Source organism: Grammomys surdaster, unplaced genomic scaffold, assembly GCF_004785775.1.
Source record: "Grammomys surdaster isolate TR1022 unplaced genomic scaffold, NIH_TR_1.0 63, whole genome shotgun sequence".
NCBI lineage: Eukaryota > Metazoa > Chordata > Mammalia > Rodentia > Muridae > Grammomys > Grammomys surdaster.
In genome coordinates this window covers 13,007,659-13,020,305 of record NW_021604565.1, presented here as the reverse complement: position 1 = coordinate 13,020,305, position 12,647 = coordinate 13,007,659, and the positions used below count along the sequence as shown (strand labels likewise).

The following is a 12,647-nucleotide window of genomic DNA, read 5'->3' as shown; positions in this document are numbered from 1 at the left end:
ACCACAGCAGTGCCCAACCATGCTCATGCCTGTGACCACAGCAGTGCACCACCACACTTTATGTCTGTGCTGGGATGGAACCCAGGCCTCCATGCATTCTAGCCAAGCACTCTTCACGCCATTACAGTGACAGCCAGAAGATGACCTCCTCTTTCCATGTTCTCTTAACAGTGTCTCAAGCGTGAACAAGGTATTAATTGGATCAAAAGGAAAAGACTTCCGGCATTTCTGGAAAGCGATTGCTACTTTGAATACAGGTGCCCTGCTCCCGTCTGTCTATGTGCCTTTAAATGTCTGTTTTCTTCATATAAAGTTATCTTTTGTGATACTGAATGGAGGTTGGATTTTTAACTATAGAATAAGAGTGATGAAAAACATTGTCTAGAATCAGCTTTTTAAAAGAGGCTTTACCATTGGATCTCTTTGATCATTTTACTTTAAAATTCACCCATCACTTATAGTGGCATTCATTTATGTACAGGGATTTACAGAGGGAATGCTAGTGTGACATTAAAACAGAGTCTGAGGACAAGAGAGGTATCTCAGCAGTACGAGCTCCTGCAGCACCCACAGGATGGCTCGCAGCCATCACTGCCTCTGGTTTCAGGGAGTCACATGCCTTGTCATGAACTCCACAGCACCACACATGCAGGCAAAACATGAAAAAGAAAAGAATCTTTAAAGTTTAAAAAACACAGAATGGGGCCGACGTTTCCCTTTTCAAGTGCGAACATGGAAAATCCCCCAAAATTACTAAAATTTGAACTTGGCTTAGAATTTAATAAAATTTAGATAAAATGCAGATAAAACCTGTGGACCCCATGAGTACACCCTCACTAACTTGTGATTTCTACGCACAGGTTAGCCAAATTGATCTCGCAGGCCACATGGAGCAGCTCAGGTACAAATTTCATCGTAGGTACAAACCTTTCTCCCTGGATCCTGAGAAAACCGCCAACTCCACCTCCCTCCAGCACCGAAGAAGACAATTACCTGATTATGAAGAAGTTCTACGTTTCTCTTGGCCAGGTAAAATGAGAGTTTGCATGATTCAGTACCAACAAAACCTTTTGGTTCAGTGTCAAAGAAGATTGCTGTAAAGCGCTTCCCCACTCCCACCCCAACCCTCCACCCAAGCAGAGTCAGGTCTCTCATGGGTGTGTGCCGACTCCTTTCATATCTTCTACCAGAAAGGCAAACAGAAGTGCTTTCCCCATGTGTGTGCATGTGCGCATGTGTCACAGTGCTTTCTGTGTGTGTGTGTGTGTGACACAGTGCTTTCCATGTGTGTGTGTTTGTGTGTGTATGTGTGTATATGAGACACAGTGCTTTTCGTGTGTGTGTGTGACACAGTGCTTTCCATGTGTGTGTGTTTGTGCGTGTATGTGTGTGTATGAGACACAGTGCTTTCTGTGTGTGTGACACAGTGCTTTCCTTGTGTGTGTGTGTGACACAGTGCTTTCCTTGTGTGTGTGTGTGTGACACAGTGCTTTCCTTGTGTGTGTGTGTGACACAGTGCTGTCCTTGTGTGTGTGTGACACAGTGCTGTCCTTGTGTGTGTATCACAGTGCTCTCCTTGTGTATGTGACACAGTGCTTTCCTATGTGTGTGTGAGACACAGTACTTTCCTTGTGTGTGTCACAGTGCTCTCCTTGTGTGTGTCAGAGTGCTTTCCTTGTATGTGTGTCACGGTGCTCTCCTTGTGTGTGTGTATGTCACAGTGCTCTCCTTGTGTGTTTCTGTTTCCATTATCTGTCCATTTCTGAGAGTGGGATATTAAGTCTTTCACATGATAAGGGTGGAAAGTCTTCCACTCTTATCGAGTGAGGTGCAATGTATGCTTTGAGCTTTAGTAAAGTTTTTTTTTTTTTTTTTAATGAATGTGGGTGCCCTTGCATTTGGAGCATAGATGTTCAGAATTGAGAGTTCATCTTGGTAGATTCTCCTTTTGAGGAGTATCAAGTGTCCTTCCTTATCTGTTTTGATAATTTTTTGTTGCAAGTTGATTTTATTAGATATTAGAATGGCTATTACAGCTTTTTTCTTGGAGCATTTTCTTGGAAAATTGCTTTCAAGCCTTTTACTCTGAGGTAGTGTCTGTCTTTGTCATTGAGGTGCATTTCATGTATGCAGCAAAATGCTCGGTCCTATTTACATATCCAATCTGTTAGTCTATGTCTTTTTATTGGGGAGTTGAGTCCATCGATGTTAAGAGATATTAAGGAAAGTGATTGTTGCTTCCTGTTATTTTTGTTGTTAGAGGTGGAATTATGTTCATGTGGCTATCTTCTTTTGGATTTGTTGAAGGAAGATTACTTTCTTGCTTTTTCTAGGGCATAGTTTTCCTCCCTTTTTTGGAGTTTTTCATCTATTATACTTTATAGGGCTAGATTTGTGGAAAGATATTGCATAAATTTGGTTTTGCCATGTAATATCTTGGTTTCTCCATCTATGGTAATTGAGAGCTTTGCTGGGTATAGTAGCCTGAGCTGGCATTTGTGTTCTCTTAGGGTCTGTATAACATCAGTCCAGGATCTTCTGGCTTTTATAGTCTCTGGTGAAAAGTCTGGTGTAATTCTGACAGGTCTGCCTTTATATGTTACTTGACCCTTTCCCCTTACTGCTTTTAATATTCTTCATTTGTTTTGTGCATTTGGTGCTTTGATTATTATGTGACGGGAGGAATTTCTTTTCTGGTCTGGTCTATTTAGAGTTCTTGTATGTTCATGGACATCTCTTTCTTTAGGTTGGGGAAGTTTTCTTCTATAATTTTGTTGAAGATATTTATTGGCCCTTTAAATTGGGAATCTTCACTCTCTTCTATACCTATTATCTTTAGGTTTGGTCTTCTCATTGCGTCCTGGATTTCCTGGATATTTTGTGTTAAGAACTTTTTGCATTTTGCGTTTTCTTTGACTGTTGTGTCAATGTTTTCTATGATATCTTCTGCACTTGAGATTCTCTCTTCTATCTCTTGTATTCGGTTGGTGATGCTTGTATCTATGACTCCTGATCTCTTTCCTAGGTTTTCTATCTCCAGGGTTGTTTCCCTTTGTGATGTCTTTATTGTTTCTATTTCCATTTTTAAATCCTGGATGGATTTGATCAATTCCTTCACCATTTTGTTGTGTTTTCCTGTAATTCTTTAAGAGATTTTTGTGTTTTCTCTTTAAGGGCTTCTACCTGTTTACCTGTGTTCTCCCATATTTCTTTAAGGGAGTTATGTCCTGCTTAAAGTCCTCTATCATCATCATAAGAAGGGATTTTAAATCCAAATCATGCTTTTCCAGTGTGATGGTATATCCAAGACTTGCTATGTTGGGAGAACTGGGTTCTGATGATGCCAAGTAATCTTGGTTGCTTATGTTCTTGTGCTTGCCTTTCACCATCTGATTATCTCTAGTGCTACCTGTCCTTGCTGTCTCTGACTGGAGCCTGTCCCTCCTGTGATCCTGTTGTGTCAGAAATCCTCAGAGTCCAGCTGTCTCTGTGATTCTGTGATCCTGTGATCCTGAGATCCTGGGTGTGTTAAAGCTCCTGCGAGTCAAGCTCCCTATGGGATCCTAAAATCCTGGTGTGACCAAGCTCCTGAGAGCTTATGATCCTGGATGTGTTAGAGTGCCTGGGAGGGGAGCTTCCTCTGGGTATTGTAGGTCTGGGTGCAGAGTCCAAGGTCTGCTCAGGGCGCCGGCTCAGACCGGAAGGACTAGTCTGGGCAATTCTATCGGAGCAGTATTTGCAGCTCACTGTTCCCTGCTGAATTATGCTTGATGAGGTGTTAAAGACTTACTCTCTTTTCTGTTATACTTATTTTCTACATTTTTTCTCTTGTGTATTATAGAAACATCAGGGTACCATGAAATGTTTATTGATAGGGAAATCAGATGATGAGTGAGAGCAGACATGTCCCCACTGAAGATCAATCTGATTTACCACCACACCCTCCCACCACCACACCCCCATTCTCTGGGATGATGTTCTTTCTCTTATGACTTCAACTGCCAAGTATTCATCATAGCTTTTGAATTTTGACAATTTAAATTTGTGTCCTCAGATTATTTAATCCAGACTAGATAGCTGTTGGGAGCAGCCCTGCTTATACACTGAAGGCCGAAAATCAGCCATAGGCCTAAAATCAGCAATAGGCCTGACATACATGCCTGCTAGCACCAAGTCTTGGGTCTCTGTGGAAAAACACTGAAACAGATAGCTGGGAGTTATTGTATATAGACAGCTTTAGTGGAAGGCTGCCAAGCCTAGTCATAAGGCCTTGTAGGTGGATAACCTTGGTGGATAGTACCAACTTAGATAAAGACAAGTGAATCATAGGCGGAGTCACAGTGGTCTGGCCCCTGAACCTTCACCCAGCTGACACTCTGTTCTGGAAGATATCTGTACTCCCCCTGAACACCTATGCTCCTGTGTCATCCCCTTCCCCACATCCTGCCTTTTTGTGTATAAAACCTGTGTGTGGAAAAGTAAAAATTACGATCTGATCAGATTATAGACAGGTCGTCATTCCTTTCGTCTTTGCCTGCTTCCCCCTCCCCGCTCTCTTTCAGGTGACCTCCCCGGACCCCTGTTTAATGTCCTGCTGGACAGGACAGGTAGCATTTATTTTTAATGGACAGATATACTTTTAGTGATCACTATGATGTTTATTTGAGTCTTTGCTATGTCATGTAAACACAAACAACTGGCCCATTTCTTTAAAGCTTAGAGTGGATAATTAGCCTGACTGCTAATGTCTCTTAACAAATTGACAAACAAATTTGTCTTACTTGGATTCTTGAATATTCTTCAATTATATTATTTTTCTCCAAGGGCTTAGGGTAGTTTTTAGAATACAGAAGTGGCTCAAGTTAATGTAGGATGAATTTATAATTATTAATAATAAGTGACTTGGATGTAACCTAAGTGTGGTGGCACAGCTGTATCCTAGAACTTGGGATACTGAGGCAGGTGGATCTCAAGTTAAAGGAAGGCCAGCCTGGGCTACCTAGACCATCCAAAGCAATATATAGAGATATACTCTTGTACAAAAGCCAAGCAAATAAATAAGTAAATGAAAGAGGCATCGGATCTGCCCTAGAGCCCCACACTCAAGGAACCAGTGACTTCATAGACATTTCCCTTCATTTCCTTCAGGCATTGTCTTATGTGGCCTAGCTTGCCCATGGAATGTGTATAACAGACAAGGGATCTCAGATCTTTCATATGAGCCCTGTCTCTCCTACAAGTCCCAGACTGAGTAGCAAGTTGACAACTGGGGAAAGGAGAAATGAGAGGGATACTGGGCACTCTCTCTTTTTTCCCTAGATTTTCCAGTTTGCTGTGTGTGCCATGGTGGCCAGGAGAGTTGGAATTACAGATGGCCATGAGCCACGCTCTGCTAGGAACTGGATTTGGGTGCTCTGGAAGAACACCAAGTGCTCCTCACGTTGCGCCATCTCTCTCACCTCTCTTTTCACATCTACTGAAGTTTTAGTACAGTTTTCTCTTAGTCAAATAGTTTTCTTATTGCATTATATTTTATAAATTGAATTATACTGATTTTTTTTTCAGAGAGTCAATTGGCAGAGTCCTGTTTAGGTTATGTTAAAGTAATGTCTCTTTCCTCTTAGGCCTCCTATACTCAAACAAAAGACTGGTTTACACTAGCCAAGGAGTGTGAGAAGACAGTATCAACATTTTCCTTACCCTGCTGTATACCCCACCACCAGACTGCATCCCCAGTTATTTCCAAAGCTTCTGGTAAGCAGACAAAGAAAAGTCGGCCTTTACTCATCTGCACAGCACCTCCCTCCCAACTCATTGTTTGCTGCTGTTTGGATGGGCCTTGGTTATTGTTTGCTGTTGTTTTTCAAATAGAGTCTCACTATGTAGCCCAGGCTAGTTTCAAACTCACAATCCTGCTATTTCATCTGCCTGTGTGCTGGGGTCACAGACATAGGCCACCGCTCCTGGTTCATTTCTACTATTTCAAGAAGTCATTATGATAAAAGTAGAGATGGATTCTGATATTTATTAGCTGTGTGATTTTGTTGTCTGAGACAGGAGTACAGTGTGTAGACTTGACTAAAGGCAGCCTAGTCTACTCTGAAGACTCGATCTGTTACCTCTGGCTGCTTTTGAAATCACAGTCATCCTTCTTTCTCTCAGCTTCTGCTGTGTTGGCATGGCAGGCTTTCATGAGCATACCCAACACTTAGCTGCATGGTGTATATATATATATGTAATTATATAATATTATGATGCTATCCTAGAGCTTGGCACACCTTCTGCAGCCAGCCAGTGATTGTCTTGTTTTTTTTCTATCATACTTTATAAATTCCTCCTATTAAGTCTTTGCAACAAAGTAGGTACAATATTTCTGACCTAAAAGCAAACGGGCAGGGATTGTTGGAACATGCTAGAAGTCCAACCCTCAGAAAGTCAAGGTAAGAAGACTGTGTCTCAAAAACAGCAACAGCAATAACAAAATGGACATTATCATTGGTAAAAATTGAATTTGTCTTCTACTTTTGAGTTTAGACTATTTTTCTTCTTAGAAAGCAGATGAATTTTACTATGGGGAAGCTTTATGGGTGTTGTCAACTTTTCATAAAAATGGAAAGAAGCTGCTCCAAAATGGGAATTACATTCATTTTCAATACAAAGTTATAGCGAACTGTTTCTGTTCTTTTGGCTCTGATAGAGAAAGTGGCCACCCTGAGGACAGTTACCTCATCTATCAAGTTGGGAGGACAGATTCACATGTGAGACTTTCATATGTCACCAAATTTCTGAAAGAGAAAATAAGAACTAAAATTGTATTTTAGAGGGGATTAAGCTTTTATAAGTCCCTATGTTATTGTGTCACTTTAATGATAAGAATTATATGCATACAGTTTTTAAAGCCTTCTTATAAATATTTAGTATGTCTTTAGGAAGGCAAAGTTAATTTCCTCATGGCCTCCCAAAAAGGCTTGAGAATCCTGTGAAGTTATTGGCTCATGTACTTATTCCCAGTGATGGCCCATTTGTCACTCTCTATGGACCTCTCTGACAGTGGATGAGTTTGTGTTCAGATCTAACCTGTTAGCCTTTTATAATTTAATACAGAGATTTTTGATGATGGAGTTCACCCCAGGACAGTAAAAAGCCTGTCTAAAGTCTCGAAAGCAGCCTCTGAGCTGGAGGATGAAGAAGAAGGGTCTGTATCAATGAAAGACTCACCTTCTCAGGCTCTTCTGAGGATATACCTGGAGAAGAAGGATGACCCAGACAAAAACCTGACCCTGCACTTCTCGACTGTTGAAGAATTCCTAAATGCCTATATTATCTTTGTCTTGAAGGAAGCCATCCAGCACATCACGGGTCAGTCCCTTAGTGACACTCCGGGCTATGTCAACTACTACAAAGTATCCCATGTGATATTCGATAAAGTTCAGCCTGCACCTAGCAACAAGGCTGTAGTTTCACCCCCTGCTGAAACCGTAGAGGAGATCTCAGAAGATAGATTGGAAAATGTAAGTTTAAGTTCGAAGAGTGAGAGTGTTGGTCCCGAGAGCAGGGCGGACTGGTGTGTCTCTCACAGGACCTATGACATTGGCAACAGAAGGGAATTTGAAAGATTTAAGAAGTTTCTAAAGGGCACACTAGGAGAGAGATACTGGTGGCTGTGGATGGACATAGAGAGACTGAAAGTTCTTAAGGACCCTGGAAGACATCAAAGGTATTTTCATTTCTATTTTTCAATAGTTTTGAAAACTAAATTATAGAATATGTGCTTTAGTTATTCAAGCAAAAAGTATTAAAATGTAGTTTATACATTTGGATGGATAAAAAGATTTTTATTCTATGATAATAAATTTTGATATCACAATTTTGTGATTTCATAGCTTTAAGATACCAGTAGAATACTGTTTCTTCCCACAAATTCTAGACCTGCTTTAAATTATTCTACTTTGTATAGTATCATGATGATATAAACATTTTATGCAAAAAGCAATTGTCAGCTATATGACCACACTCATATTAGACAGGTATGAATGGAAGTGTGTGGCTCTCTTATCCCAGCAGCCTCCCTGGCTCACACATCCTGTGGCCGTTAGTCACATGCCGCATAGCTGTCTGTCTGCACTGTGTTTCTTCTGAAGGTCTGCATTGCCTAGCTCCGAGTTCTCTAGGTCACTGTGAGGGTTCATCCTAGCAGGGCACTGCTTTAAGAAAGTCTTTGCGTCTGTTTCCTGATCTAATCTGAAGCAGGTTAGACTCATTTCTTCTTCAGGGCTTGGTGTAGATCTCCTCATGACTGGGTTCTTTACAGTTATCAGAAAAGTATTTGGATCACAGAGCTTATGCTTCATATAGGGTTCAACAATATGGTTGATTCTGAAACTTGACATGATCCATATTTGTAAGACATATCAGGGAAGTCATATGCAAGAAACCTTAAGATTTTACCCATATTTAGTGACCTAAAGTGACAATTCTAGAGGGATCTATTTCTTTACATTTTCCAGTTTATGGAGGAGATTGTCTACACTCCTTGGTTTATGGTCCCTTCCTCTAACTTCAAAGCCAGTAGCATGCCATGAGCATTTTTCTGGTGACATGACCGTCCTTTTACATCTTCATGGTCCTGGCCCTCGGTGTCTCCCAAAGAAGGATTTATAGTGTTCCCTTGGGGTCTGTGAGTAGCAGGCTAATTTCTTTCTAGTCCTTATTTACCCACATCAGCTGCATTTTTTAATGGGTAACAAATTTACAAATTTTGGAGATTAGAGTGTGCACAACCTTACAAGACCAGCCTATTGAGAAAAGCAAACATCCTGAGAAATAATCCATGTCTGTACAACCCTTTAGTGCTCCGTAATGAGTGTTGGTTTGAAGTGTTTATTATTTATCTGAAGCAATGACACTTGGGAAGTTGAGTATTGGATTGACGTGTATATAACTGTGTGTTTTAACTAAGACATCTTGAGAAAATGAAAAAATGCTACCTTGTGAGCAGTGGGGAGCGCTACCTTTCTGCAGAAATCTTATCGAAGTTTAAGCTGCTGCATGGATCCCGGTGGACAGAAGACCATTTGAAAAACATTCAGGTTGAGGTTTTAAAACCTCTGCTTCTGTATTGGTAAGGAAAATAATGTGAATTAAAGTTATTTTCTTTTACTTTTCTTAAGCTATTTATAAATAATACTTTCTCCAGCTTATTGTTGCCATTCCTTGAAAAACATTTATCTATTAGATACATGGTGTAGTGGTTCGAATAAGAAGGCTCCCATAGGCTCATATATTTGAATGTTTGGTCACCAGGGAGTGACCTGTTTGAAAGGATTACAAGGGTCAGGAGGTGTGGCCTTGTTGGAGAGAGTGTGTCACTGGGGATAGGCTTTGAGGTTTCAAAAGCTCTCTTTCTCTTGGCCTTTGGATCAGGATGTAGCTCTCAGCTACTTCTCCAGTAACATGCTTGCCCCATGCTCCCTGCCATGCTGATAATGTATGCAAGCCCCCAATCAAATTCTTTCTGTGTAAGAGTTGCTGTGGTCAAGGCATCTCTTCAGAGCATTGGAACAGTGATGAAGGCAGAAGTTGGTACTAGGAGTGTGTGTGGGGGTGTTTCTGTGACAGCCCTGCCTTTGCTGCTTGTTGTGGAATGTGGACCTTGGGACTTTAGATTTGGAAAGAAGTTGAATAATTTAAGCAGGGCTTAAGGGGCCATCTTAGTAGAGACGTGGAAGGCAGTGCTGCAGAGAACAATGTAGAATATGACCACCCAGCTCGAGAGGTTTCAGAGGGAAGAATATTAGGAATTGGCTTATTTTTTCAATACTTTGGCAAAGAATGTGGCTGCTTCTTGCCCTTGTCCAAAAAATGTCTGCCTGAGGCTAAATTGAAGTGTTTCAGATTAATGGTGTTGGTAAAGGAGATTTCAAGACAGCCTAGTATTGACTGTGTCATGTGGTTATTAGCAATCACTTGAATGCAGAGCTATAATGAGAAGAAACAAGCTGACAAAAAGAAACAAGAAAATATACCGTTAGAGGAGGAAAGGGAGCTCCAGGAAGTGTAACAGAGCTAAATCCAGTGCTCAAGGAAATAAAACATTTAAAGAAAAGCTCGATGCTAAATGGAATAACAGGAGTGGTAACTTCAGGGTAAGACCCCACCTAGCTTCCAACTTGTGAAAAAGAATTAAAGAAGAAGCTTACAGTGAAGGAAACCATAAACAATGTTAATTGAACTAGGAGGTCAAATTCTAGCCCTACAAGCAGCAGAACTTGGCAGCTTCTGCCACAAGGTTCTGCCTTTAGAGTCAAGGACATGAGAAAGGGGCTGTGGAATCTCCCTTTACAAACAAGAAAAGACACTGAAGCCAGGTACATGTCGGGGTGTCCCTGCATTGAGGCACAGAGAGGCCACTGTGTGAAGCTGTGAAGGTGGAGCCTGGATTGTATTGGAGAACCCAAGATGCTGGAGATGTCAGCGTCATGGGATACTCACCAAGGAAAACTGCAGACTGGGTGTAGAACCAGTCTAACAGAGAAAAATATGTTAGCCTCAACAAAGTTGAAAGGAGTTGGAGATCTGAAGAACTCTCTAACAGCAAACATGGAGATGCAGAGCATAGACTTTGTCCTGTTGGGTTTTAGTTTTGCTTTGGCCCACCATTTCCTCACTATACCCAGTTCCCTTCCTTTTGGAATGGTAATGTACATTCTGGCCATATGTGATCTGCTTTTTTATTTTGATTTTACAGGGGGTTACAGTTAAAAGATTGTCTGAGTCTTAGAAGAGGCTTTGAACTTTTAAATAGTGTTGAGACTGTTTTAGACTATGGGAACTTTTGAAGTTGGACTGAATCCACTTTTGCATTATGATATGGCAAAAAGCCTGTGGGGGAACAGGGAATGGAATCTGGTGTTTTGAATAAGAAAATCCCTCATAGGCTCATATATGTGAATGCTTGGTTATCAGGAAGTGGAACTATTTAAGAGGATTAGGAGAATTAGAAGACATGCCTTTTTGGAGGAAATGTGTCACTGGGGGTTGGCTTTGAGATCCCATGCTAGACCCAGTTCATTTGTTGTCTGTCTGTCTGTCTGTCTGTCTGTCTGCCTGCCTCTGTCTTTGTCTCTATCTCTCTGTCCCTGTCTGCCTTTCTCTCTCTCTCTGTTGACCAGGATGTAGCTTTCAACCACTTCTCCAGCACCATGCCTGCTTCTGTGCTCTCCACCATGATGATAATGGACTAAGCCTCTGGGGCTGTAAGCAAGCCCTCAGTTAAGTACTTTCCTTTATCAGAGTTGCTGCAGTCGGTCGTGGTGTCTCTTCACAGCAACAGAACAGTGACTAAGACCTTTGGTGTGCTTGGGAGTCTTTAAACATAGGCTAAGGTTTGGCCATGCTCTCTGAGTGCAAGTTCCCATACAATCATTCCTCATAGCATGTGCAGCTATGGGTACAGATGGCGTCTCAGCCAATATTCTGAGCACTTGTGGTAAAGTGTTGTGGTAACCTGTTCGAAGATAAAACCTGGTTCAGTCAAGGGTTCCAGGTTTCGTAGGAAGTACATCATGTGAAATGGTGTAATAAAAATGGTGGTAATACCACAGGGTACAGAAAAGTGGACACGGTAGAGATAATATATGCCACTTGGAACTCAGTGAGTTTTTATAGTGGTACATTTGATTTGATTTTGTCATTTCTCTTGAAATCTCATTGGTTGTGCCAATGCTTTGAATGCAAAGTCCAGATTTTTTAGAAAATTAGTAAATAAGCTCACCTTGATCTGTCCCCTGCCCACTTCTCTGGCCTCACCTCCCAGTATTCTCACCTGCTGTGCTGTTATCGGTCCTGGGCTGGCTTAGTAATGGAGAGCAGAGAAACCAAGGTCAGTCCTCAGCACGTTTCATCAGAGGACTTACAACCAGAGCATCCAGTGCTCTCTCCTGGCCTCTGTGGATGCCTGTCCATCTAAACACATACAGACACATAAATAAAAATAAAATAAATCTTGAGGCACACAAGAAGTATAAGTTCCATTATAGTTGGTACATATGTACATACCACCCAACATAATAAAACGGCGAGTTTCAGAACAATTACCAAGATAAAAGAACTTTAATTATTTTTATCATAAGGATAGATTGTGTTGATGTGTGACTATGTACAGGCACATGAGTGCAAGGTTCCTCAAAGCAGGCAGATGACACCCAGTCCCCTGGAGCTGCTGTGACGGGAGAGCTGCTGAGGTGAGTGCTGGCGACTGAGCTTAGGCCATCTGAACAAACAATGCTTTTAACTGCTGAGCCAGCTCTCCAACTTTTTAAATGTAAACATTTTGTTTTGAGTAATTATAGACTCATACACAGTTGTAAGAAAAAATCCAAAGAGATGTTGTGTGTGTTTCCTTCAGTGGTAGTATCCTGTGAAAGTATATTGGTCAGAACTTATATATTTTCTGAACTTAAACTAATTGTAGTCTTTGGGTTCTCTTCATGCCTAACATGTTCACACTGGGACCATCTTCCCAGCTCCTGTTTTAAAGGGAAGCTGTTTCCTGTCAGTCTCTGGAATATGGAATAGGAATGAGTCCTCCAGCTTGACATCAGGGAAAACCTGGTCTGAAGAGCAACAGGCCTGATAGCTGAAATTAG

General features: G+C 41.3%; 1 protein-coding gene across 1 annotated transcript in view; it reads left to right on the top strand.

Moving 5' to 3' along the window:
• Rgs22 (regulator of G protein signaling 22) overlaps nucleotides 1-12,647 on the top strand; it is a 114,481-nt gene that overhangs the window by 27,586 nt on the left and 74,248 nt on the right. The window contains exons 5-9 of the mRNA XM_028766655.1: nucleotides 172-257; nucleotides 861-1,029; nucleotides 5,625-5,754; nucleotides 7,105-7,717; nucleotides 8,960-9,121. Coding sequence (XP_028622488.1) covers nucleotides 172-257; nucleotides 861-1,029; nucleotides 5,625-5,754; nucleotides 7,105-7,717; nucleotides 8,960-9,121 — 1,160 coding nt within the window. The remainder of the gene's footprint in view (nucleotides 1-171; nucleotides 258-860; nucleotides 1,030-5,624; nucleotides 5,755-7,104; nucleotides 7,718-8,959; nucleotides 9,122-12,647) is intronic.